We start from the raw sequence: 27230 nt of genomic DNA, 5'->3' as shown, positions 1-27230 counted from the left end.
TCTCGACCTTTGTATGATATTTGGTTGTTTCATCCAAATCATCAATGTATATTGTCCATAAAGCAGGATAAGTAGTTAACACCTAGAACTTCGAAAAAGACACATTTATTCCTACTCTTCCTGTCTGCTAAACATGGATTCTAAATCCATGCCAATAATTTAACTCCAATCCCATGCACTTTGATTTTTCACACAGACCTCTTATTTGGGACTTTATCAAATGTATCTGAAAATCCAAATACACCACATTCACTGGTTCACCCTTGCCTATTCTACTTGTTACATTCTCAAAAAAACTCCAGTAAATTGGTCAAACATGATTTCCCTTTCATAAATCCATGTTGCATTTGTCCAATCCCGTTGATATTTTCTAAGTGTCCTGTTACCACATTCTTTAAACCCTGGCATTTTCTCAAGTACTGATATTAGGCTAACCGGTATGTAATTGCCTGCTTTCTTCTTACCTCCATTTTGAAACAGCGAGGTTACATTTACCACCCTCTTATCTGCTGAGACGGTCCCAGAATCTACCGAATTTTGGAAGATGACAACTAATGCATCCATCATTTTCATGGCCACCTCCTTTAGTACCCTGGCATGTAGATAATCAGACCCTGTGGATTTATTGGCTTTCCGTACCAATAATTTCCTAAACACTTAGTTTTAATAATACTAATTTCCTTTAATTCCTGCTTTGTACTGGATTCTTGGATCCTCAGTTTTTTTGAGAAGTTCTTTGTGTCTTCCTCCATAAAAACAGAAGTAAAGTAGTTGTTTAATTGCTTTGCAATTTCCTTGTTCTCCATTATAAATTATCCTGTTTCAGACCATAAGGGACCTACATTTGTCTTCACAAATTGGATTATTTTATATATATTATGTTACTTGCAAGTTTACTCTCAAACTTGTTTCCCTCTTTTTTTTAAATTCAGGAACAAATTAGCTTATAAGGGACAATTTAGCGTGGCCAATCCACCTACCTTTCACATCTTTGGGTTATGGGAGTGAGACTCATGCAGACATGGTGAGAATATGCCAATTCTACACGGTCAATGATCCGGTGCCGGGAGACGAACCACTGCTCCACCGTGCCGCCCAAATTTGTTTCCCTCTTAGTCAATCTCTTGATGCTCCTTTGCTGAATTCTGAACTGCTCCCTACATTCAGGCTTGCTACTTTTCTAACAACTTTATATGCCTCCTCTTTGGATCTATCCTTAACTTATTTTGTTAGCCATGGTTGGGCTGCTGTGTTTTTTCACCAGAAAGGAATGTATAACTGTTATAATGCATACATTCATTCCTTAAATATTAACCATCATCTATGTACAGTCATGCAAATTAATGAAGTTCCTCAATCTATATGAGCCAACTCACGCCTCATACCTTTGCAGTTACCTTTTACCTTTGAGGGCATTAGTTTCAGATCGGACTTCTTCACTTTCCAATATATTCTTTAATAACTTATATCTTCTAAATTTAGGAAAATGACTTGGGCTGATGAAACTTCTAAGTTTCTAAAATAGCAAGCCTAAAAATGTAGATACACCTTAATCTTGCTTTTGTAATAGACAAGATGGGTTTATTAAAAAGGCAAAATACACGACATTCTATTTCCACACAACATCGGTATCAATTAAATAATTTTCTGCTCAAGCAAAGGGGCCATTTTCATAGAATCATAGAATCACGGAATTTACAGTGCAGAAGGAGGCCATTCAGCCCATCGAGTCTGCACCGGCACTTGGAAAGAGCACCCTACCTAAGCCCACACCCTACCCTATCCCCTTAACCCAGTAACCCCACCCAACCCAACCGTTTTGGACACAAAGGGGCAATTTATCATGGCCAATCCACCTAACCTGCACATCTTTGGACTATGGGAGGAAACCGGAGTACCTGAAGGAAACCCACGCGCACACGGGGAGAACGTGCAGACTCCGCACAGACAATGACCGAAGCCGGGAATTGAACCTGGGACCCTGGAGCTGTGAAGCAACTGTGCTAACCACTGTGCTACTATGCTTCCCCCTGTGCTACCATGTCCCCCATACAAAAACAATTCTAAACTGCAGTTAAATGTCACATGGTCAAGCCGTTAGGAATGCATCCAGAGCTAGCAACCTTAATTCATATGGAGACAAGAATATAAAACCAACTCTATGCAAACAAAGCTCATCAACAATCTCCTGCAAATAGTTATCAAAATCACATCTTTTAGATAAGATTATCTGGGAACTCACTTTTATCCTGACACCATCAAATCGCTTGTTTCCAAATGTAACAATTCTATCTGACAACATCAAAGCTGATCTGCTGAGAGTTTGATCATTTTTAACCTTTAATAACGAGTTACATGAGCTAGTTTACTTTGAGTCTATATACTTAATAAATGCAAACGCTTCCTTGGCAAAAGTTGTACATGACTCAGTTACACAGACAGTAGAGACTATAGTGTAAACGGTGGATAACAAAAGTAGTGAAAAGACTGGTGTTCCTGGAGACTTTTGAAATATGACTTTGAGCTAAGGTGGACCAATCAAACATTTTCTGGTTGAACCTTAAGTCCACAGAAATGTTTCAGCAAAATCTTTAACAAAGAACAAAGAGCATTACAGCACAGGATCAGGGCCTTCGGCCCATCAAGCCTGCACCGATCCAGATTCCTTACTACTACTTATTGCTCAAACAATCTGTATCCCTCCATTCCCCGCCCATTCATGAGTCTATCAAGGTACTTCTAAAACGTTGCTATCATGCCTGCCTCCACCTAGAGGGCGCCACAGTGGCGCAGTGGTTAGCACTGCTGTCTCACGGCACTGAGGACCCAGTCTGATCCCGGCCCCAGGTCACTGTCCGTGTGGAGTTTGCACATTCTCCCCGTGTTTGTGTGGGTCCCACCCCCACAACACAAAAGATGTGCTGGCTAGGTCGATTGGCCACGCTAAATTGCCCCTTAATTGGAAAAATAATAATTGGGTACTCTACATTTATTTTAAAAAAGAAAAAAAAATGCCTGCTTCCATCATCTCCACTGGCAATGCATTCCAGGCACCCACCACCCTCTGTGTGAAAATCTTTCCCCATACATCTCCCCTAAATTTTCCCCCTCTCAGCTTGAAGCTGTGCCTCCTTGTAATCGAGTCTTCCATCCTGGGGAAAAGCTTCTGGCTATTCGCCTTGCCTGTACCTCTCGTAATTTTGTAGATCACAATCAGGTCTCCCCTTAGCTTCCCGTCTTTCCAATGAAAACAATCCGTGTTTTTTCAATAACTAACACCCTCCAGACCTGGCAACATCCTGGTAAACCTTCTTTGCATTCTCTCCAAAACAGCCATGTCATTCTGGTAGTGTGGTAAGCAGAACCTCATACAATATTCCAAATGTGGCCTAACTAAAGTTTTATACTACTGTAAAATGACCTGCCAAGTCTTCTACTCAATGCCCTGGCCAATGAAGGCCAGCTTGCTGTGTGCCTTCTTTACCACCTTATCCACCTGCACTGCCGCTTTCATGGAACTATGGACCTGAACACCCAGATCCCTTTGTATGTTAATGCTCCTAAGGGTTCTGCCATTTACTGTATAATTCACACCTAAAACGATTTTCCAAAATGCATCATCTCGCATTTGTCCAGATTGAACTCCATCTGCCATTTATTTGCCCAACTCTCCAATATATCTATATTCTGCTGCATTCTCTGACAATTTCCTTCACTATCTGCAACCTGACCTACCTTAGTGTCATCTCCAAACTTGCCAATCAGACCATCTACATTTCCTCCAGATCATTTATATATATTTAGTGGTCCGAGCACTGATCCCTGTGGAACACCACTAGTTACAGCTCTCCATTCTGAAAATCCCCCTTCCACTGTTTCTCTCAGTCTCTTGTTGTCAAGCCAGTGTTTATCCATCTAGCTAGCGCCCCAAATCCAATGCGACTTTACCTTTTGTAGCAATCTGCCAAACGCCTTATCAAAGTCCATGTGAACAACATCCACAGCCTTTCCCTTATCAATTAATTTTGTCACCTCCTCAAAAAACTATAAAGTTTGTAAGACATTACCTTCCCCACACAAAACCATGTTGCCTATCACTAACAAGTCCATTTGCTTCCAAATGCAAATAAATCTTGTCCCTCAGTATCTTCCCCGACAGCTTCCCCGCTGACAGCAGGCTCACCGTCCTATAATTACCTGGATTATCCCTGTTCCCCTTCTTAAACACAGGGACAACATTGGCTATTCTCCAGTCCACTGGAACCTTGTCTGTGGTCAAAGATGATGCAAAGATATCTGTTAAAACCTTATCTATTTCCTCTCTTGCGTCCCACAGTAACCGGGGATATATCCCATCCGGCCCAGGGGACCTTAATGCATTTTAAGATATCCCAACACTTCCTCCTTCATAATGCTGACATGCCCTAGAGTATTCACAAATCCATCCCTCAGCTCAACATCCGTCATGTACCTATCCTTGGTGAATACTGATGGAAAGTACTCATTAAGGATCTTGCCCACTTCCTCTGACTCCACACGTAACTTCCCTCTTTGTCCTCAAGTGGGCCTACTCTTTCCCTAGCTACCCTCTTGCTCATTATATATGTATAAAAGACCTTGGGATTTTCCTTGACCCTGCTTGCCAATGACATTTCATGGCCCCTTTTAGCTCTCCTGATCACCTATTTGAATTTGTTCCTACTTTCCCTATATTCTTCAAAAGCTTCATCTGTATTAGTTGCCAAGACCTTACATATACTTCCTTTTTCTTTTTGACTAGTCTCACAATTTCCCCCCGTCATCCATGGTTCCCGAATCCTGCCATTTCTGTCCGTCATTTTCACAGCGGCGTTTCTGCACTCTAATCATCTGTTCTTTATGAAATGTGGATTTACCCACAAACAACCGCTCCCAATCCACATTCTCCAGCTCTTGCTGAATTCTGTTGTAGTTGGCTTTCCCCCAATTTAGCACCCCCACTACAGGACCACTCTTGCCTTAACCATGAGTATTCGAAAACTTACAGATTTATGATCATTATTCCCAAACTGCTCCCCTACTGAAACTTTGGTCACCTGGCCGGGCTCATTCCCCAATACCAGGTCCAATTGTTCCACATTAAACCTCTTATCCACAATCTTTCAAAAATTCAGAATTCATAGGGTTACATCTAAATACTCAGAGCTTTGCTGAAATTTCCCTGGTGCAGAAAGCCAGAAAACGAAGCGTAAAATGAGAAATAACGAGATCTACTTACCAATGCATCGCTCATCATCTGTCTCAGCATCTCCAATAAACTCAAATGAAAACTCCCCAAGTGAACGAGCGAATTTGTGTTGCGCTGCTGAAAGAGCTGCCAAGAATAACAGAGTGTGAAAAATTTAGATTGATCACAGCAAAATAAATTCTTCAGATTTATGTTTAGAACAGTACAGCACAGAACAGGCCCTTCGGCCCTCAATGTTGTGCCGAGCCATGATCACCCTACTCAAACTCACGTATCCACCCTATACCCGTAACCCAACAACCCCCCCTTAACCTTACTTTTATTAGGACACTACGGGCAATTTAGCATGGCCAATCCACCTAACCCGCACATCTTTGGACTGTGGGAGGAAACCGGAGCACCCGGAGGAAACCCACGCACACAGGGGGAGAACGTGCAGACTCCACACAGACAGTGACCCAGCCGGGAATCGAACCTGGGACCCTGGAGCTGTGAAGCATTTATGCTAACCACCATGCTACCCTGCTGCCCATAAGCAGTGTTTATGAGGATCAATAGAAAAACAATCACACAAAATCACCACAAAACCCCTAAACATTCAGCTACAGGAATACTCTTTATAGAAGACAGTTTCCACCCACTAAATAATTCAGCTGCAGGAGGGCTAAATTATGGCACATGATGAAACATTTATTTGGATTTTGCCTTTCGTACCGTACATGCATATCTTCTTCAGGGAGGTGCAAAATCAGTTAGAAAGTTGAGTTGTGTCTTGATTAATAAGCGGGTGATATTTGAGGTGGGTAGAATAGTTTTGGATGTGTCGATATATTATGGTTAGTGGTAAGCTGGAGGGGATGAAGGTAGTGCTGGTTAATGTATATGCACCAAACTGGGATGATGAGGAATTTATAAAGAGGGTGTTGGGGAAGATGGACTCGCACAAGCTGGTCATGGGAGTTACTGATCCCAGCCTGGATCGGTCATGCTCGAAAACGGGCAGGGTGCCAGCAATGGCAAAGGAACTGAAAAGGTTCATGGAGTAGTTTGTGGGGGTGAATCCATGGAGTTTAGGCAGCCGAGGGTGAAGTTCTCCTTCTACTCCCACGTGCATAAGGTATACTCTCGGATCGATTTCTTTGTTTTGGGGAGGGCCTTGCTGGCAGGGGTGGTGGACACGGGGTACTCGGCGATCACGATCTCGGACCATGCTCCACACTGGGTTGACCTGCAAGTTAGTAAAGATAGCAATCAGCGCCGGCAATGGAGGTTAGATGTAAGGATATTGGAGGACGAAGCGGTGTGCGAGAAGCTGAGGAAATGCATACAAAATGACCTGCAGGTAAATGATACAGGGGAGGTCTTGGCAGCGGTGGTCTGGGAAGCGCTGAAGGCAGTGGTGAGAGGGGAGCTGATCTCGATCCGGGCTCACAGGGACAGGATGGACCAACTGGTGAAAGAGATTCTGCAAGTCTGGAGACCCCAGAGGCAGGGCTTTTAAGGGAACGGCAGAGGCTACAGGCGGATTTCGACTTCTTAACCACAGGGCGGGCAATGGAGCAGCTCAGAAAGGCGAGGGGGGCGATATACGAGCATGGTGAGAAGGCCAGTAGGATGCTTGCACTGCAGCTCAGAAAGAGGGAGGCAGCTAGAGAAATAGGGATAGTTATTGATGGGGATGGGAACTTAGTTGGGGACTCGGCAGGGGTGAGTAAGGCATTTCGGGATTTTTACAGCAGATTGTACAGGTCGGAACCCCCTGCGGGGCCGGAGGGGATGAGGCACTTCCTGGAGGGGCTGACTTTCCCGAAGGTGGACGGGGAGCAGGTAGAAGGGCTGGGGGCCCCGATCGGGATCGAAGAGATAGTGGAGGGCTTGAAGGCCATGCAGTCGGGTAAGGCCCCGGAACCGGACGGGTTCCCAGTGGAGTTCTATAAAAGGTTCTCCAGGATATTGGCACCGGTGCTGATGAAGGTGTTCAATGAGGCACGGGGAAGAGGGGTTCTGCTCCAGACAATTTCACAGGCCACAATTTCGCTTATCCTGAAACTGGACAAGGAGCTGTATTGGTCTTACAGGCCGATTCTCCTGTTGAACGTAGACACAAAACTGCTGGCCAAAATTTTGTCCTCCAGGATTGAGGATTGTGTGCCGAACGTCATTGTGGAGGGTCAGACAGGGTTCGTTAAGGGCAGGCAGCTGTAAGAAGGCTGTTAGATGTGATCATGATGCCCCCGGAAAGTAAGGAGGTGGAGGTAGTGGTCGCGATGGATGCGGAGAAAGCTTTTGACTGGGTTGAATGGGGCGGTTCGGATTTGGGAGGGGCTTTATTGACTGGGTCAGGTTGCTGTACCAGGCTCCAGTGGCATGTGTACGGATGAACAGGACGACTTTGGACCATTTTGGACTGCACCGGGGGACGAGACAGGGATGCTCCCTCTCCCCACTGCTGTTTGCGCTGGCTAAAGAGCTGCTGGTAATTGCTCTGAGGGCCTCAAGGGGCTGCCGGGAGTGGTGGGGGGGGAGAGCACAGAGTCTTGCTGTATGCGGATGACCTGCTTCTGTATGTTTCAGATCCAATTGAGGGGATGGAAGAAATCATGGCAATTTTAGGGGAATTCGGCCGGTTTTCGGGGTATAAGCTCAATATGGGGAAGAGTGAGATGTTTGTGGTCCAGATGAGGGGTCAGGAGAGGCGACTAGGTGAACTGTCGCTTAGATTGGTAGGGGACAGTTTCAGGTACCTAGGTATCCAAGTGGCAAGGGATTGGGACAGGCTACATAAATTGAACTTGGCCCGGTTGGTGGATCAGGTGAAAGATGATTTCCGGAGATGGGATGCGCTCCAGTTGTCTCTAGCTGGGCGAGTCCAAACTATGAAAATGACGGTTCTTCCGAGATTCCTGTTTGTATTTCAATGTCTCCCCATCTTCATTCCGCGGTCAATAAAGTTATAGCGGGCTTTGTATTTGGGGGGGGTGGGGGGGGGGGGGAAGCAAGTCCCCGCGAGTGAGGAGGGTAATGCTGGGGTGGAGCCGGGGAGAGGGAGGGCTGGCGCTGCCAAGTTTCACCAATTATTACTGGGCGGCTAACATAGCCATGATTAGGAAGTGGTTTGGGGGGTGGTGGGGGGGTCGTCGCCATGGGTGCATATGGAGGCGGCTTCTTGCATGGGCACAAGTTTGGGGGGCGCTGGTAACTGCTGTGCCTCTGCCGTTCCCGCCGGCGTAGTACTCCACCAACCCCGTGGTTGTGGCGGCTTTGAGAGTCTGGGGGCAATGGAGGAGATATATGGGAGCAGTGGGAGCATCGGTCTGGTCCCCAATTTGCGATAATCACCGGTTTGCCCCGGGGAGGATGGACGGGGGGTTCCGAATATGTTGGAGAGCAGGGATTGAGAGGATGGGGGACTTGTTTATAGAGGGGAACTTTCCGAATATGAGGGCGCTGGAGAAGTTTGCATTGGCGGGGAAACAAATTTCGATATCTGCAGGTGTGGGAATTTCGGCGTAGACAGGTACTAACCTTCCCACTCCTGCCGCTAAGTGGGATTCAGGATAGGGTGGTTTCTAGAGGGTGGATTGGTGAGAGGGGCGTTTCTGACATTTATAAGGAGCTTATGGGATCAGAGGAGACGCAGAATGAGGAGCTGAAGGAAAAGTGGGAGGAGGAGCTGGGTGGACAGATGGAGGATGGTCTATGGGCGGACACGTTGAGTAGAGTTAACGCGACTGCAACTTGTGCCACACTCAGCCTGATATAATTCAAGGTCACGCACCGGGCTCACATGACAGTGGCCCGGATGAGCAGATTCTTTGGGGTAGAAGATAGGTGCGTGAAATGTGCGGGAGGACCAGCGAACCATGCCCACATGTTTTGGGCACATCCAAAGCTATGGGGATTTTGGCAGGGGTTTGCTGACGTTATGTCCAAGGTATTAAATACAAGGGTAGCATTGAGTCCAGAGGTGGCGATTTTCGGGGTGTCGCAGGATCTGGGAATCCAGGAGGAGAAAGAGGCAGATGTTCTGGCCTTTGCTTCCCTGGTAGCCTGGAGGCGGATATTACTAGCATGGAGGGCCCCTGAAGTCAGAGACCTGGCTATCTGACATGGCTGGCTTCCTCTGCCTGGAGAAAATTAAGTTCGCCATGAGAGGGTCTCTGTTAGGGTTTGCCCGGAGGTGGCAATCATTCGTCGACTTTTTTGCGGAGAATTGATCGTCAGCAGAAGGGGGGTTAGGTTAGCGTAGATTAGGGGGGTAAACAATGGTGGGACCTGTGGGGGAGGAAGGCGGTATTTTCACTATGCTTATATTTTATGTACATTGTTTATATTGCTGCTGTTACAATGGCAAAAAAAAATCTCAATAAAATGTTTATTAAAGAAAAAAGAAAGTGGAGTTGTGTTCAGATGGGTCTCATTCAGTATGTGAGTAATGAAAAGTACATTGTGAGGCATCTTCCAAAATGAGGTATTCTGATATCCACATCGATACTCATCTGAACAAGGCTGTTTTGGTTAATGAAGAAATTTTCCATGCTGGATTAGTGTGTTTATCCAGAGAACAAAGTGAGGATGAAGGCTCTTTGATCAAACTACAAATTGGTGACCTATGTTCCTGTCACTTCCTTCTAAAGGTCGGCACACAGTCAAAATTGAAAAAAAATCAAAGTGTAAATGTTTTATTTTAAAGTTAAAAAAACAAAAGACAAAAATAATCTAGAATATCCAACACTCAGTACACTGCATTGAGAGATTCATAAGCAACATTTTTATTTGTACAACTTATTTCAGACGAGTTTTAAAACTAACCTAACCATTTATCCATCCCAAGCCCTAATCAGTAACTATTCCATGACCAGCAGTGAGATAAAAGTCTTCTATCAGGCCACAATTAACCCAAGGACGGTTTTGCAGTCTTTGAAAGGGAATAGCTTTGATTTTGCCATGGTTAAACTTGGGACAATCAGTTAAGAGATACTCACTAACTTGGAAATTAGTTATACATCAAGAAGCACCTTAGAAAAATATATATCCAGGAATTTCCCGGTGGGGCACCACCATCATGGTGAAGTGAATCTAACAATAAATTTTAACTTTTGTATAAACATTTAATGCACGACAACAAGGCAACCTACAATATTCACACCTGCCTGAGTGTCGGGTTCACGTACAACTTTCAACTTTAGCATGACGCTTGGATGGATTTACTTCCTATAATCATGCCTCATTTTCTGGGGATCCCACAATCTTTTACAAGCATCAGGGATACACTCGAGACATTTAACTGAACTACTTGGAAAAATGAAATTGACTTTAGCGGATAGCTGGAGCTATACATAGGAAACTTCAACACAATGGAAGAAATTTGATCTTGTTAATGCAGGATCAAAACATTGGAATCAAGCCCATTTTCTCTCTAAACCTCAAGTCGGTCACAGCTATTGCTCCATTTGGACACGTATTTTTCTTTGAGAAGAAAACGTTTTACTAAGAACTTACAAAACAACATCAAATTTGAAATAAAACAAATTTTAAAAATGTTCATGGAAAATTATAAATTTACCCAGGGAATTGCATAGTAAAAAAAAAAGGGACAGAAGGAAGATAATGGAGCTAACCAGCTTGAGGGGAGACAAGAGGCATAGAAGAATGGAAGAATGAAGGTGAAGAAAGGGGTGGAGGTAGGGAGCGGGAGAAAGGGACGGGGGGGGAGGGGGAAGAGGGAGAAAGGGGCGGGGAGGGAGGGGGAGAAAGGGGCGGGGGGAGAGGGAGAAAGGGGCGGGGGTAGGGAGAAGGAGAAAGGGGCGGGGAGGGAGGGGGAGAAAGGGGCGGGGAGGGAGGGGGAGAAAGGGGCGGGGAGGAAGAGGGAGAAAGGGGCGGGGAGGAAGAGGGAGAAAGGGGCGGGGGTAGGGAGAAGGAGAAAGGGGCGGGGAGGGAGAGGGAGAAAGGGGCGGGAGGGAGAGGGAGAAAGGGGCTGGGAGGGAGGGAGAGGAAGGGGCGGGGAGGGAGGGGGAGAAAGGGGCGGGGAGGGAGGGGGAGAAAGGGGCGGGAGGGAGGGGGAGAAAGGGGCGGGTAGGAGGGGGAGAAAGGGGGGGAGAGAGGGAGAAAGGGGCGGGGAGGGAGAAAGGGGCGGGGAAGGAGAAAGGGGCTGGGAGGGAGGGGGAGAAACAGCGAGGAAGGTGCGGGGGGACGGCGAGGAAGGGGCGGGGGACGGCGAGGAAGGGGCGGGGGGGACGGCGAGGAAGGGGCGGGGGGGGGACGGCGAGGAAGGGGCGGGGGGGACGGCGGGAAGGGGCGGGGGAGACGGCGAGGAAGGGGGGGGGGAACGGCGAGGATGGGGCGGGGGGACGGCGAGGAAGGGGCGGGGGGACGGCGAGGAAGGGGCGTGGGACGGCGAGGGAGAAAGGGGCGGGGAGGGAGAGGGAGAAAGGGGCGGGGAGGGAGAGGGAGAAAGGGGCGGGGAGGGAGAGGGAGAAAGGGGGGGGAGGGAGAGGGAGAAAGGGGGGGAGGGAGAGGGAGAAGGGGCGGGGAGGGAGAGGAGAAGGGGCGGGGAGGGAGAGGGAGAAAGGGGCGGGGAGGGAGAGGGAGAAAGGGGCGGGGAGGGAGAGGGGAGAAAGGGGCGGGGAGGGAGAGGGAGAAAGGGGCGGGGAGGGAGAGGGAGAAAGGGGCGGGGAGGGAGAGGGAGAAAGGGGCGGGGAGGGAGAGGGAGAAAGGGGCGGGGAGGGAGAGGGAGAAGGGGGGGGAGGGAGAGGGACAAAGGGGGGGGGAGGGAGAGGGAAACGGGGCGGGGGAGGGAGAGGGAGAACGGGGGGGAGGAGAGGGAGAACGGGGCGGGGAGGCAGAGGGAGAACGGGGCGGGGAGGCAGAGGGGAGAACGGGGCGGGGAGGGAGAGGGAGAAAGGGGCGGGGAGGGAGAGGGAGAAAGGGGCGGGGAGGGAGAGAGGAGAAAGGGGCGGGGAGGGAGAGGGAGAAAGGGGCGGGGAGGAGAGGGGAAGGGGCGGGGAGGGAGAGGGAGATAGGGGGGGGAGGGAGGGGGAGATAGGGGCGGGGAGGGAGAGGGAGATAGGGGCGGGAGGGAGAGGGAGATAGGGGCGGGGAGGGAGAGGGAGATAGGGGCGGGGAGGGAGAGGGAGATAGGGCGGGGAGGGAGAGGGAGATAGGGGCGGGGGGAGGGAGATAGGGGCGGGGAGGGAGATAGGGGCGGGGAGGAGAGATAGGGGCGGGGAGGGAGATAGGGGCGGGGAGGGAGATAGGGGCGGGGAGGGAGATAGGGGCGGGGAGGGAGATAGGGGCGGGGAGGGAGATAGGGGCGGGGAGGGAGATAGGGGCGGGGAGGGAGATAGGGGCGGGGAGGGAGATAGGGGCGGGGAGGGAGATAGGGGCGGGGAGGGAGATAGGGGCGGGGAGGGAGATAGGGGCGGGGGAGGGAGATAGGGGCGGGGAGGGAGATAGGGGCGGGGAGGGAGATAGGGGCGGGGAGGGAGATAGGGGCGGGGAGGGAGATAGGGGCGGGGAGGGAGATAGGGGCGGGGAGGGAGATAGGGGCGGGGAGGGAGATAGGGGCGGGGAGGGAGATAGGGGCGGGGAGGGAGATAGGGGCGGGGAGGGAGATAGGGGCGGGGAGGGAGATAGGGGCGGGGAGGGAGATAGGGGCGGGGAGGGAGATAGGGGCGGGGAGGGAGATAGGGGCGGGGAGGGAGATAGGGGCGGGGAGGGAGATAGGGGCGGGGAGGGAGATAGGGGCGGGGAGGGAGATAGGGGCGGGGAGGGAGATAGGGGCGGGGAGGGAGATAGGGGCGGGGAGGGGGGGGGGAGATAGGGGCGGGGGGGAGATAGGGGGGGGAGGGAGATAGGGGCGGGGGGGGGGGGGCGGGGAGGGAGATAGGGGCGGGGAGGAGATAGGGGCGGGGAGGGAGATAGGGGCGGGGAGGGAGATAGGGGCGGGGAGGGAGATAGGGGCGGGGAGGGAGATAGGGGGGGGAGGGAGATAGGGGCGGGGAGGGAGATAGGGGCGGGGAGGGGGATCGGGGGGGGAGGGAGATAGGGGCGGGGAGGGAGATAGGGGCGGGGAGGGAGATAGGGGCGGGGAGGGAGATAGGGGCGGGGAGGGAGATAGGGGCGGGGAGGGATAGGGGCGGGGAGGGAGATAGGGGCGGGGAGGGAGATAGGGGCGGGGGGGGGAGATAGGGGCGGGGAGGGAGATAGGGCGGAGGGAGATAGGGGCGGGGAGGAGATAGGGGCGGGAGGGAGATAGGGGCGGGGGGGAGATAGGGGCGGGGGAGGGAGATAGGGGCGGGGAGGGAGATAGGGGCGGGGAGGGAGATAGGGGCGGGGAGGGAGATAGGGGCGGGGGAGGGAGAGAGGGCGGGGAGGGAGATAGGGGCGGGGAGGGAGATAGGGGCGGGGAGGGAGATAGGGGCGGGGAGGGGATAGGGGCGGGGAGGGAGATAGGGGCGGGGAGGGAGATAGGGGCGGGGAGGGAGATAGGGGCGGGGAGGGAGATAGGGGCGGGGGAGGGAGATAGGGGCGTGGGAGGGAGATAGGGGCGGGGAGGGAGATAGGGGCGGGGAGGGAGATAGGGGCGGGGAGGGAGATAGGGGCGGGGAGGGAGATAGGGGCGGGGAGGGAGATAGGGGCGGGGAGGAGATAGGGGCGGGGAGGGAGATAGGGGCGGGGAGGGAGGAAAGGGGCGGGGGAGGGAGATAGGGGCGGGGAGGGAGATAGGGCGGGGGAGGGAGATAGGGGCGGGGAGGGAGATAGGGGCGGGGAGGGAGATAGGGGAGGGGAGGGAGATAGGGGCGGGGAGGGAGATAGGGGCGGGGAGGGAGATAGGGGCGGGGAGGGAGATAGGGGCGGGGAGGAGATAGGGGCGGGGAGGGAGATAGGGGCGGGGAGGGAGATAGGGGCGGGGGAGGGAGATAGGGGCGGGGAGGAGATAGGGGCGGGGAGGGAGGATAGGGGCGGGGAGGGAGATGGGGCGGGGAGGGAGATAGGGGCGGGGAGGGAGATAGGGGCGGGGAGGGAGATAGGGGGGGGGAGGGAGATAGGGGCGGGGAGGGAGATAGGGGCGGGAGGGAGATAGGGGCGGGGAGGGAGAAAGGGGCGGGGAGGGAGAAAGGGGCGGGGAGGGAGGGGGAGAAACAACGAGGAAGGGGCGGGGGACGGCGAGGAAGGGGCGGGGGGGACAGCGAGGAAGGGGCGGGGGGACGGAAGGAAGGGGCGGGGGAACAGCGAGGAAGGGGCGGGGGGACGGCGAGGAATGGGCGGGGGGAAACAGCAAGGAAGGGGCGGGGGGAACGGCGAGGAAGGGGCGGGGGGTGAGCAGGGCGAGAGAGGGGCAGCGAGGCAGGGGGAACGGCGAGGGGGGGGAAACGGCGGGGAGATGGAGAGAGGGGGGGGGGAAGTGGAGAGAGAGGAAGGGGCGGGGGGAGACGGCGAGGAAAGGGCGGGGGGAACAGCGAGGAAGGGGCGGGGGGAACAGCGAGGAAGGGGAGGGGGGGAACGGCGAGGAAGGGGAGGGGGGGAACGGCGAGGAAGGGGCGGGGGGAACGGCGAGGAAGGGGCGGGGGGAACGGCGAGGAAGGGGCGGGGGGGAACGGCGAGGAAGGGGCAGGGGGGACGGCGAGGAAGGGGCGGGGGGAACGGCGAGGAAGGGGCAGGGGGGACGGCGAGGAAGGGGCGGGGGAACGGCGAGGAAGGGGCGGGTGAAAGGCGAGGAAGGGGCGGGGGAACGGTGAGGAAGGGCGGGGGGAACGGCGCGGAAGGGGCGGGGGGACCGGGCGAGGAAGGCGGCGGGCGGGGGGACGGCGAGGAAGGGCGCGTGGGAACGGCGAGGAAGGGGAGGGCTGGGGGAACGGCTAGGAAGGGGCGGAGGGTGGCCAGCGGAGGAAGGGGCGGGGGGACGGCGAGGAAGCGGGCGGGTGGGAACGGCGAGGAAGCGGGCGGGGGGGAACGGCGAGGAAGGGGCGGGGGAAACAGCGAGGAAGGGGCGGGGGGTCGGCGAGGAAGGGCGGGGGACAGCGAGGAAGGGGCGGGTGGACAGCGAGGCAGGGGCGGGGGGACAGCGAGGCAGGGGCGGGGGGGACGTCGAGGAAGGGGCGGGGGGGACGGCGAGGAAGGGGCGGGGGGAACGGCGAGGAAGGGGCGGGGGAAACAGCGAGGAAGGCGGAGCGGGGACGGCGAGGAAGGGGCGGGGGAACGGCGAGGAAGGGGCGGGGGGAACGGCGAGGAAGGGGCGGGGGGACGGCGAGGAAGGGGCGGAGGGAACGGCGAGGAAGGGGCGGGGGACAGCGAGGAAGGGGTGGGGGGAACGGCGAGGAAGGGGCGGGGGGAACGGCGAGGAAGGGGCGGGGGGGAATGGCGAGGAAGGGGCGGGGGGACGGCGAGGAAGGGGCGGGGGGGACGGCGAGGAAGGTGCGGGGGGGACAGCGAGGAAGGTGCGGGGGGAACAGCGAGGAAGGGGCGGGGGGACGGCGAGGAAGGGGCGGGGGAACGGCGAGGAAGGGGCGGGGGTCGGGAGGAAGGGGCGGGGGGGACGGCGAGGAAGGGGCGGGGGGTCGGGAGGAAGGGGCGGGGGGACGGCGAGGAAGGGGCGGGGGGGACGGCGAGGGAAGGGGCGGGGGGGGACAGCGAGGAAGGGGCGGGGGGGACGGCGAAGAAGGGGCGGGGGGACGGCGAAGAAGGGGCGGGGGGGAACAGCGTGGAAGGGGCGGGGGCGGGGGGGAACGTCGAGGGAAGGGGCGGGGGGGGAACGTCGAGGAAGGGGCGGGGGGACGGCGAGGAAGGGGCGGGGGGACGGCGAGGAAGGGGCGGGGGGACGGCGAGGAAGGGGCGGGGGGACGGCGAGGAAGGGGCGGGGACGGCGAGGAAGGGGCGGGGGAACGGCGAGGAAGGGGCGGGGGGGAACGGCGAGGAAGGGGCGGGGGGAACGGCAAGGAAGGGGCGGGGGAACGGCGAGGAAGGGGCGGGGACGGCGAGGAAGGGGCGGGGGGAACGGCGAGGAAGGGGCGGGGGGGACGGCGAGGAAGGGGTGGGGGGGCGGGGGGTCGGGAGGAAGGGGCGGGGGGAACAGCAAGGAAGGGGCAGGGGAACGTCGAGGAAGGGGCAGGTGACAGCGAGGAAGGGGCGGGGGGACAGCAAGGAAGGGGGGGAACGTCAAGGAAGGGGCAGGGGGATGGCGAGGAAGGGGCGGGGGGGATGGCGAGGAAGGGCGGGGGGGAACGGCGAGGAAGGGGCGGGGGGACGGCGAGGAAGGGGCGGGGGGACGGCGAGGAAGGGGCGGGGGGACGGCGAGGAAGGGGCGGGGGGACGGCGAGGAAGGGGCGGGGGGGAACAGTGAGGAAGGGGCGGGGGGGAACAGCGAGGAAGGGGCGGGGGGAACAGCGAGGAAGGGGCGGGGGGGAACGGCGAGGAAGGGGCGGGGGAATGGCGAGGAAGGGGCGGGGGGGAACGGCGAGGAAGGGGCGGGGGGGAACGGCGAAGAAGGGGCGGGGGAACGGCGAGGAAGGGGCGGGGGTACAGCCAGGAAGGGGCGGGGGGAACGGCGAGGAAGAGGAGGGGGACAGACGATGAAATTTAATGCAGAGAAATGTGTAGTGCTACATTTTGATCGGATGAACAAGCTGCTGAAATACAAAATGTGGTGAATAACACAAAATGCAGTTTAGATTTCCAATGGGGATGTAGGAACAGAGAGACTTAGCGGAATATGTACACAAATCATTGATGGTAGTATGGCAGGTTGAGGAAGCGGCTGAGAATGGGATCCTGGGCATAATTAATAGAGGCATAGAGCACAAAGCAAGGAGGTTAAAAGGAACCGTTATAAAATCAGTGAATTGGCCTCATGTGTAGTAGAGTGTTAAATTCTGGGCAGTAGAGTGTGTGAACGATTTAGGAAAACATGCAGAAAAGACTCATGAGAATTGTCCGAGAAATGAGGAACTTCAGTTAAGTGGATTGATTCGGGAGATTTTGTTTGCTCTCCTTATAAAAAGAGATGGTTGAGAGACGATTTGATAAAAGTGTTCAAAAGAGGAAAAAGCGAAACTGTTCCCATTAATGGGAAGCTCGAGAAATAAAAGGCCAGCTACGTTAAGACAATTGACAAAAGAACCAACAGCGAAATGTCAATAAGCTTGTTTTTTTAATGTGTCTTGGATCTGTCACGCACTGCCTGAGGAACGTGGCAGTGGCAGATTCAATCATGGCTTGTGAAAGGGAATTGGGGAAATACCTAAAGAGAAACATGAACAGGCTGCAGGAAAAGTGGTGCTGGTGGTGCTATTTCCAAGTGTCTGCTGTCCTTCTGGATGGTAGAGGTTGTGGGTTTGCACGGTGCTGTCCAATAAAGCTCGGTGAGTTTTGCAGTGCATCTTGTAGATGGTGCCCGCTGCTGCTACAGTACGTCGATGGTGGAGGGAGTGAATGTCTAGATGGGTGAATGGGGGTCAAACAAGTGGCTTCGCTGTCCTGGATGATGTCAAGCTTCTTCAGTTTTGTTGGAGTCTGCAATGTAGTCACCCTCCTGACTTGTGCCTTGTAGACGGTGGGCAAGCTTTGACGAGTTAGGAGTAGAGAGGTTTTGGGGAGTCAGGAGAGTTATACACTGCAGAGTTTCCAGCCTCCAACCTGCTCTTATCATAGTATTTTAAAATGTTCAGTTCCTAGTCAATGGGTACATCCAGGATGTTGATAATGAGGTTTCAGTAATAGCAATGCCATTGAATGACAAGGGGAGACGGTTAGATTTCTCTTGCCGGAGTTGGTCATTGTCTCAATCTTAAGTGGCAAGTGACACTGCCGTACCACATATCTGTCCATGCCCGTGTTTTGTCCACGTCATGCGGCATATGGACATAAACTGCTTCAGTGTCTACCAAATCACTAACGGTGCTGAACAGTGTAATCCTCAGCGAACATTCCCAATTCTGGCCTCATGATGGAGCAGCTGAAGGTGATTGGGTCGAATGAACTAAGAATTCCTGAAGTGTCCTCATTTGCCTCCAACGAACACAATTATCTTCCTTCAACCAGTGGAGAGTTTTCCCCTTTATCCCCATTGAATTTTTATTCAATGCTTATTCAATCCTTGATGCTACATTCAGTCAAATGCAGCGTTGATGTCAAGGACAGTCACTCTCATTGCATCTTTGAAATTCAGCTCTTTTGTCCTTTATTGGACTATTGCTGTAATGAGTTCAGAAGCCATGAGGCCCTGATGGAACACAAACTGAGCGTCAGTGAGCAGGTTGTTGCTGTGTAAGTGCTGCCTGATAGGAGTGTCGGCAGCCATCATTGTACTGACGATTGAGAGGTTGACACTTCCAAACTTGGACATGATGACGAGTTCCTGAGACTGCAGGCAGACCACGTCTAAAGAGGAAACCACCAACAGAACAGAAGGAGACCATTCAGCTTCATGTTCCCATGCCGTTTTGCAGCCATCTTTTTAGCCAAAGTGGCCAATTACCACCCCACTCCCCCCCACCAGAGTAATATGGATTTTGTGCGATTTGATGATACGAAATTGGAAATCTGTTTGGAACAACAATTTCTGACTTCTTTTAAACTAAATTTAGAGTACCCAATTCTTTTTTTTCCAATTAAGGGGCAATTTAGCGTGACCAATTCACCTACCCAATTGATCTTTTCAGTTGTGGGGGTGAAACCCACGCACAGGGAGAATGTGCAAACTCCACATGGACAGTGAACCGGGACCGGGATCGAACCAGAGACATCGGCGCTGTGAGGCAGCAGTGCTAACCACTGCGCCGCCCCGATTTCAGATTTAAAACATTGTGATTTTAAGTTGAAAAAACAGCAAATCTTGACACACAACATGTGCAGAGATGTGAAGCTTTAAGTGTCGTGGTTATGTTCAAAATGAGGGTGCACACTAAACCCTCTCTTGTGATTTTGAAGATCTTTGTGATGGCTTCAAGTACACGGGTAGCAATTAGATTAGATTATTGAGGAGCACAAGGTACATACGTACTGATGATTATCAGAAGGAATGAGAGAGTTAAACAGTGAAGGAGAAATAATAGCCGCACAAAGTGAAATACTGAACAAAAGGTTTGAATCATATTGGACTGTGATACCCTGAACTTAACTGACATCCGTAATTGAAGAAATCCATTTACACAGGATGGCAGGGAGTTAGGGAAATAATGACTTGCTAAGTTTGCTTGCAACATTTATTGGAGTATCTTTAGTGAGGGACATACGCCATGCCAAAAATCAGTGAAATTCTTTTGGTCTGAGGCACAAAATCATGATGATAACTGGTTGTGTGTGTGGATTTTAAAACTATATGGTACTTGGAAAATACACTCTGTCCTACACATGGTGTCACCTGACTTGGGGTGTAAGGTCATATAGCAGATGTTAGAAGTTAGCCAGCATGGCATTTTAAATAATGTGTTCTTGCAATTAAATCGGTGAGTCTGAGTATTGTTCTTTCAGCCCGAGATATGAAAGTCACTGTGTCCGGGAAGGGGGGGGGGGGGGGAGGGGGGCATTCTCTGTTGAGTACAGGGCACATGAACAGAAGGGCCTCTCTCCACACCCCAAAGCCGGCAGGCAGGTTGCCAGGGTATATCTGGGAACCTCACCACGTAGCGCCCATGAAACCACTGGAAACATACCAGTGGCAGCAGGGAGAGTGATAATTAACTGGCCAACGAAGAACCTCAGTCGGTCGCAGAATGGGCATGCCACCCAATATCGACCCCGCTGCTGGGCAAAGTGCAAGTAGAGAGGAGTTAGCAACAGGCACAGCAGCCCCTGCCATCCCACCCATTTTATTTCCATTCTCAACCCCCACAGTTGCCACCCCACTCCTGGGGAGATGCATGAAATTCCAGCCAATGAGTTAAGCCTGCATTGCATTTTTTGTAAAAAAAAAGACTTGCATTTATACTGCACTTTCCGTGTCATCTCAAAGCACTTTCCAGCCAATGAGGTACTTTTGAAGCGTTGTCACTGTTGTAATGTCGGAAACAAGGCAGCCAATTGACACTCAGCAAACTCCCACAAAGAACAATGTGACAGTGGGCAGATAATCTAATTCTGGGATGTTAATTGAGGGATAAATATTGGCTACCACACTCGGGATGCTCCCCTGCTCTTCTTCCAAACAGTGCCATGGGATTTTTCATATCCACCCGAGTAGATAGATGGGGCCTAGTTTTAAAACCTCACCCGAATGGCAACACTTTCCACAGTGCAGCATTCACAGTGCACATTGTGCGGATTTTTGTATTGATGCCCTGGAGTGGGTCTTGAACCCAGAAACTTATCACTCAAGATGCAAGAGCATTACCTCCTGAAGCATCCCGGAGACTTGTGGAGTCCAGAAGGGACAACAATCGATTGGAGCATCTTAAACACACTATGGACCGAATTTGTGACTACCGGCTGCCCATTGTTTCACCCAAGTCAGGACGTAGGTACAGATAAATGGGCAGGATTCCATGCTCTGCCCAGCTTGGGCCATGATACTGTACTGACGGTCTCCATCAAAGAAGCACATACTTTAGAGATGGGATATCCCTCCGAATTCGAACATGTAAGACGATAGGCGTCAATCACAACCACGTAAAATAGAAGCCTGCGGTTGCTAGGCAACAGCTGAGTATATGGCAGGGAACGAACAAGAGTAATAAAAAGTGTATGTCACTCATTTTCAAAAAGTGTTTTTCTCTTTTTCCTGCTGGCACCCAGGATGCTACACTTGTGGTAACTATTGCCTCGGGGCGGCACGGTAGCACAGTGGTTAGCACTGTTGCTTCACAGTGCCAGGGGCCCCACCCGGGTTCTATTCCCGTTTGGGTCACTGTCTGTGCAGAGTCTGCATGTTCTCTCTGTGTCTGCGTGGGTTTCCTCCGGGTGCTCCAGTTTCCTCCCACCAGTCCCGAAAGACGTGCTGTTAGGTAACTTGGACATTCTGAATTCTCCCTCTGTGTACCCGAACAGGCGCTGGAATGTGGCGACTAGGGGCTTTTCACAGTAACTTCATTGCAGTGTTAATATAAGCCTACTTGTGACAATAAAAAGATTATTATTATTTCTTCCCACCTCATTTCCACACTTCTCCAGCGCCATTACTGGCAACATGGCTTTCCCAATTTAAAAAAAACCACTCAAATGTGTTGGGAAAAGGAGACACTACGGAATGTCAGCCGGTCAGGCTGCAAGGGAGATGCTGCTGGTCAGTAAGTCATTCTTGCACCTGCAGAGATGCACTTTAGTAGACATTGTGTCTGTGGAGGTTCCTCTTCCCAAACGGGGCTGGCATGGATAGATCATGTAATAATCCCTCAATACTCCTGTTACAGTATTGTTATGCTTCAATGGGATGGTATAAAAGAAGAGCTTACTGGTCAAACAGCTGGAAGTGAGGTAGCAGAGTCTCGTCGGCAGCAGCTGCTGAGAGACCACTAATCAGTTCTGAAGACGTTGACACATCAATTAGTCAGTGATGAATGGCAGACCAGATCTTAGGCAGCTGGCACTGGAGAGCTGTGTTGTCTACTGCAAGGACTCGAGCAGGGCAGGGCTGCTACAATGGCAACGACAAAGTGGCTCCACTTTCTTTAAAATTAGATTGAGATTCTCCAACAGGTTTTCACAATCTCTGCCACACTATTGTGAAACTGCCCTTCAATTGGCCCTATCCTTCTGCCTCTCAGCTGCATTTAACCTTCCCTGCACCAACTCAAGAACCCCATACACCCATCCAAATCTGCAGCTGATGCATTGGTAATGATCATGGAGAACTGATGCAAACAGCAGACTTCCATTTGTGCCTATCTGCAATTCACCAGTCCGCATTTAAATATCAAATGTTGCAAAATCAGAATGGCTAGTTTCATCACTCTACATGTCCAGTTTTTGTAAATGCAGTAAAGTTGTAAGTTGCCCTATTTTCAGTCGTTACACTTTAACATCAGTCGTTTAATGGGCCTGTGTTTCCATTTAGCTTTGGGAGTTTCATTTAAAGTTGTTTTGCGCCGGGCCTGGCATAGGGACACATGACCCCATTTTGGTGTGGCGACTTGTCACTGCCTGGCCCTCCCTCTTGCTGCTGATCCTCTGGTGCACAGCCTCTGCCACTTCCTGACCTTCCTGCTCATCGCCTCTCCATCTAGCGTCTTCTGCAAGTCGGAGCTGCTCTTCCCGCCCCTCACTGCCCATTTCCAAATCCCTCGTTCGCAAGGAGGGCTCAGGAGAGGGAAGCATTGGGCAAGGAAGCACTGGGCAAAAGAAGTGGGGAGCAGGAGGTTCAATGGGAGGGGGGAAGAATCTTCAGTGACGGGGAGAGTCAGTGAGTAGCAGAGGTTGTGAACTGGAGGATCATCAGTGAGAGGGAAGGTCAGGCATGGAGCAGGCTGCAAATCGGAGATGGACACTTAGAGAGTGGCAGACGCTACAAACCGGAGGGTTGATGGTAAAGGGGAGGGTCCAGGAGTGACAGGGGCTCTGAACCGGAGGGTTGGCAAGAAGGGCTAATAATGACCCGCAAGTTCTGGGAATGGGATGTGTGGCGAGCGGGAGGTTCGGTGAACCAGCACTGGCCGGGAGGGGCAGCGCGTGGGAAGAGAAAGTTAGCATTTTCTATTTTAAAATTTATTTTATTTTAAAAGTCATTTCATTAACTAATAGAGGAATTTAGCAATGCAAAATATTTCAGCTTACAAGTTTTATCTTATTGTTCTCTAATACAGCTTTGACATTAGTTTCAATGGGAAAATCTGATTTGCTTAAAGCTGTTTAACTTAAAGTGGCAACAAAGTTTCAGGAACTCAATTACAACTTCAAGTGAGGACTTAGTGTACCATATTTACCAACTAAAAATTTCAAACATGAAAATTGATTCATCAATGGATCAAGTGTCCAGTACCGGAACATTTCCAGAACAGTGATCATGGTATCACAAGGTTCAGGTTGGCTATAAAAAAGGACATGGAACAATCCAGGATAAGAATACTTAATTGCCGATGGGCCAACTTCATCAATGAAGAACAGGTCTCGTCTAGCCCAAATAAAATTGGAATCAATGATTGGCAGGCAAAAATCTAATCGAACATCAATTAAAGTGAAAGTTGCAGACTTTCACAGTTGGGAAGGTGGGTCGTTAAAAACATTACAGGGCAGTACGGTGGCGCAGTGGTTAGCACTGCTGCCTCACAGCGCTGAGGTCCCAGGTTCGATCCCGGCTCTGGGTCACTGTCCGTGTGGAGTTTGCACATTCTCCCTGTGTTTGCGAGGGTTTCGCACCCACAACCCAAAGATGTGCAGGAGAGGTGGATTGGCCATGCTAAGTTGCCCCTTAATTGGAAAAAAAGAATTGGATACTTTAAATTTATTTTTTTTAAAAAGCATTATGATCAAGTCTTAATGTTTCCGAATGTCAGCAGCCTATAAAGCTAGAAGTGACGCTGTTTTCCAAACAGAAATTTATCATGTCACTACATGTCAAAACAGACCTGCGCAGTAGCAGTGAATTCCATACCACAATCATATGCAACTAGAAATGGACAACGTGCTCCTTCTAAGGTGGGTGGAAGCCAAAATGTGGTAGACATGATGGAACTGGTTTTCATTAAAACCAATGAGACAGAGCAATCAGATTACTGAGCACTCAGATCACCAAATTGGAGCCTCTCCGCTACAAATCAGAAAGAATGCCAAACAAAATATTGAATAAAAGGGAATGCCCTCTGATGACAAGTGCCCTTGCTCAAATGGTTACTTCACTATAGTTCCTTGTGGAATATTGGCCTGGATTCTCTGTCGGCGGGATCCTTGCTTCGCCAGCAGCGCACTCATGCCCGGGGATTTCGCAACAGCATGGGAGTGCCCATAATGGGAAACCCCATTGGCCGGCTGCCGGGCCGGAGGGTCCGGCTTCCGGCGAGGGCGCGCCGCACCGGAAAACGGGTGCAGCGTGACGGAGAATCCCGTCCGTTGTGTTTTTGAAATTTGCACCTGAGCGTGACCATTTTGAGGATTTTACATTACTATACAAGTCTTTTCATAATAACAAGGCTGTTAAATACTGTTTATTACACTACACTGAACTGGTTATTAAAATACAAAATCTCAACAAGGATATTAGTCATCAAGCAGGCAATCAATTTTGTACTTAAAAGGTTGGAAGGCCTCAAGTCGAAAAGTCACTCTGTCAGGAGACGATGCATCATAGGTGACTGAGCAAAGCAAACGTAAACACATTTCTGACGCACCACCCACAATTTTGCAATGCAAAGATGGGAATGATGCCAAAGAATTACAAACGTTTCTCCTTTTTTTGAACACGAGTGTGGAGAGGTTTCCAACTAACTACTAGATGAATTGCTGTAGTTGATGTTCTGCTTATGGGTTCCCAGAGGAAATTGTGTCCAGTGGACCTCAGTTTTGTTCAGAAGATTTTGTAAAGTTCATGAGAATGAATGGGCTAAATCATGCTGGCCTTCCACCCGACAATCCTGATTGAAATGGAACAGCAGGGTCCACAATACAAATTGTTTAGCGTGTTCTTATTCAAAAAATGCTGGATACAAATTGGGAGAGACATCAGTTTGTCAGTGAATCACAAACTGGCGATTTTATTTTGTGTTTATTTATTTATGGCAACACACCTCACACTATGACCAAGATACCGGATTAATTGCTTCTTGGGAGATGGTCTAGAACAAGATTTTCATCACTGAAACCACATTTAGCACACTTAGTAGAAGGAAAAGAATCCAGGCAGAGAGTCAAGTTAGAATGAGAAAAGAAAGTTTGAAATTGGGAGAGGTGGTTAAGTTGAAAGATTACCACAAGTGTTTGAAATGTCTACCAGGAAGAATCATCAAAGTTGGTCCTTTCACAAATTGGTCAAGATGTTTGGCAGTGGAAAGGTGAGGTTTGCACATTTAATAATAACAATCTTTATTGTCACAAGTAGGCTTACATACCGGCGCCTAATTGGGTACAGAGGGAGAATTCAGAATGTCCAAATTACATAATAACACGCCTTTCGGGACATGTGGGAGGAAACCGGAGCACCCGGAGGAAGCCCACGCAGATACAAGTAGAACGTGCAGACTCAGCACAGACAGTGACCCAAGCCGGGAATCGAACCTGGGACCATGGAGCTGTGAAGCAACAGTACTAACCACTGTGCCTCCCACATATAGAGGATTGGCCCATAACTTCCTACTCCCCAGCATTGCATTTAAGGGGATACTCCAATGATGTGCTCGAGAATCTCTTGAGGAATTTCTCACGTAAGTGTTTACCTGGCAATTTCCCAGAAGCATCAACTTTCCCTGGACAATTGCACTGGGCTGGGAACCATCAGACAGAAGTGATTTAAATTGCTAACTTCGGATGGTTCTACCAGTTTCACCATATTAGTAAAGACTTGTGAAAGAGTTAGAAGGAAAAAAAAATCCGTTCTAACTCATGAGTAAATATTTTTAAAACCCAGGCCCAACCTCGCTTGGGACACCCGCCAACACACATGACCCCTCCAGCACCACCATCCCCGCCAATCTGACCAGTGAAAACCCCCACTTTCAATGTCTTTCAGTCTTCTCCTTCCCAGTCCCCCCCCCCCCCCCCCCCCCCCCCCCTCCCCTCGCACCCTCCGTTCTCTGAACCACTTACCTTCACCCTTTAAATTTTCCCTTTGGCAACACCCCCCTAAAGGCAACTAGCTCCGTAAAAAGGGGCCACATCTTTCTACTCAGTGTCCCAGTTACTCCTTGCCGATGCAGCCGGGGCGCGCTTCGCTGCTTCTATCTCACCCAGCCCGAGGGAGGAAAGTTGGACAAGACATGGCCTGCAGAATCCCTGTGTGGGAAGCCCGTCGAGAGTGGAACTCTGCTGGAGATTGTCACTCTGAGGAAGTTACGGGCCGATATGTTTTACCTTCAGGGGTTCGAGGAGGAGGAAATTGGGAAGACTCAAATTAGTCTGATGAATTGGATAGTTGGGATAGGTGTGAAGAATACCAACAGTTGCTCCAATGCAGGTTGTGACTGAAACCAGTTCAGACGGAGTCAGAGTCAGACAGTCATGTCTGAAGAAGTGGAAAATTTAACTGATTGTCAAATGCAAAACCAGTCTTTCTGAGGGGAAAACCTCTCAGATTCGGGGACAAAATGGGTGCTGGTCCTTCCCCAAATTCAGAATGTTTGGGTCAAGAAAGGAGGCATCCTCTTAGGACTAGAAAATCCGTGCTCAAGTCAGATTTGTAAGTAAATGAAAGCTAAATAAATGTTTTGCTAACTGTTCCATTGCAGGAACATTGCAAGATCGTGGGTGGAGGGTCAGAAATATGCTTACACTTCCTTTGCTCAGTCACCTATGATGCATCTCATCCTGACTGAGTGACTTTTTGACTGAGGACTGAAAACTTGATTGTCTGCTTATAACTGGTATTCTTGTTGACATTTTTAATTCAAATCACCAGCCGCAAGTTTCTGGCCCCATCCACCGGTGGGATCTTCTGATCCTGCCGATGACGACCTCCCAGCAACCCGTTCCCCAGCGACAGAGGGCGCCGGCCACACAAAACCCCAGAGACACAGGCAGGACCCGAAGATCCCGCGCTGGGCAATGGTGGGCCGCCTCCAGCGCCAGAAAATATGCCTCAGAGGGCCCAGAAAAACCTGTCCATGGAATGTATATAACTTATATGGAATGTGAACATTGTGTATCTTATCCATTCCGAAGGGAAGAGTGCAATAGAATCCTCTTCTGGCCATTTGTGTATGTATGTATATATGTAATCCAGAATAAACTAGTTTAGTTGGGAACTTGAACTTCAGGTGGATGCAGCAGTCTCCTTTTGTCCTGCAAAGATATATCAATACCAGAGGTGAGGGACGCAAGTGGGGAGAGCGGAGAAGCTGGAGGTGTTTTCCTTACAATAGAGATGGTTAAAAGGAAATTCGATAGAGACATAAAACATTTATGAATGGTTTTAACAGAGTCAAAGACA

General features: G+C 51.4%; 1 protein-coding gene across 2 annotated transcripts in view; it reads right to left on the bottom strand.

Moving 5' to 3' along the window:
* Nucleotides 1–27230, bottom strand: part of arhgap10 (Rho GTPase activating protein 10) — a 263126-nt gene that overhangs the window by 176922 nt on the left and 58974 nt on the right. For both annotated transcript variants that reach the window (XM_038791966.1, XM_038791965.1), the window contains exon 2: nt 5258–5353. In XM_038791966.1, coding sequence (XP_038647894.1) covers nt 5258–5353 — 96 coding nt within the window. The remainder of the gene's footprint in view (nt 1–5257; nt 5354–27230) is intronic.

The sequence above is a fragment of the Scyliorhinus canicula genome, chromosome 3 (assembly GCF_902713615.1).
Source record: "Scyliorhinus canicula chromosome 3, sScyCan1.1, whole genome shotgun sequence".
In the NCBI taxonomy this organism is placed as follows: domain Eukaryota; kingdom Metazoa; phylum Chordata; class Chondrichthyes; order Carcharhiniformes; family Scyliorhinidae; genus Scyliorhinus; species Scyliorhinus canicula.
This window is presented reverse-complemented; position numbering and strand designations above follow the sequence as displayed.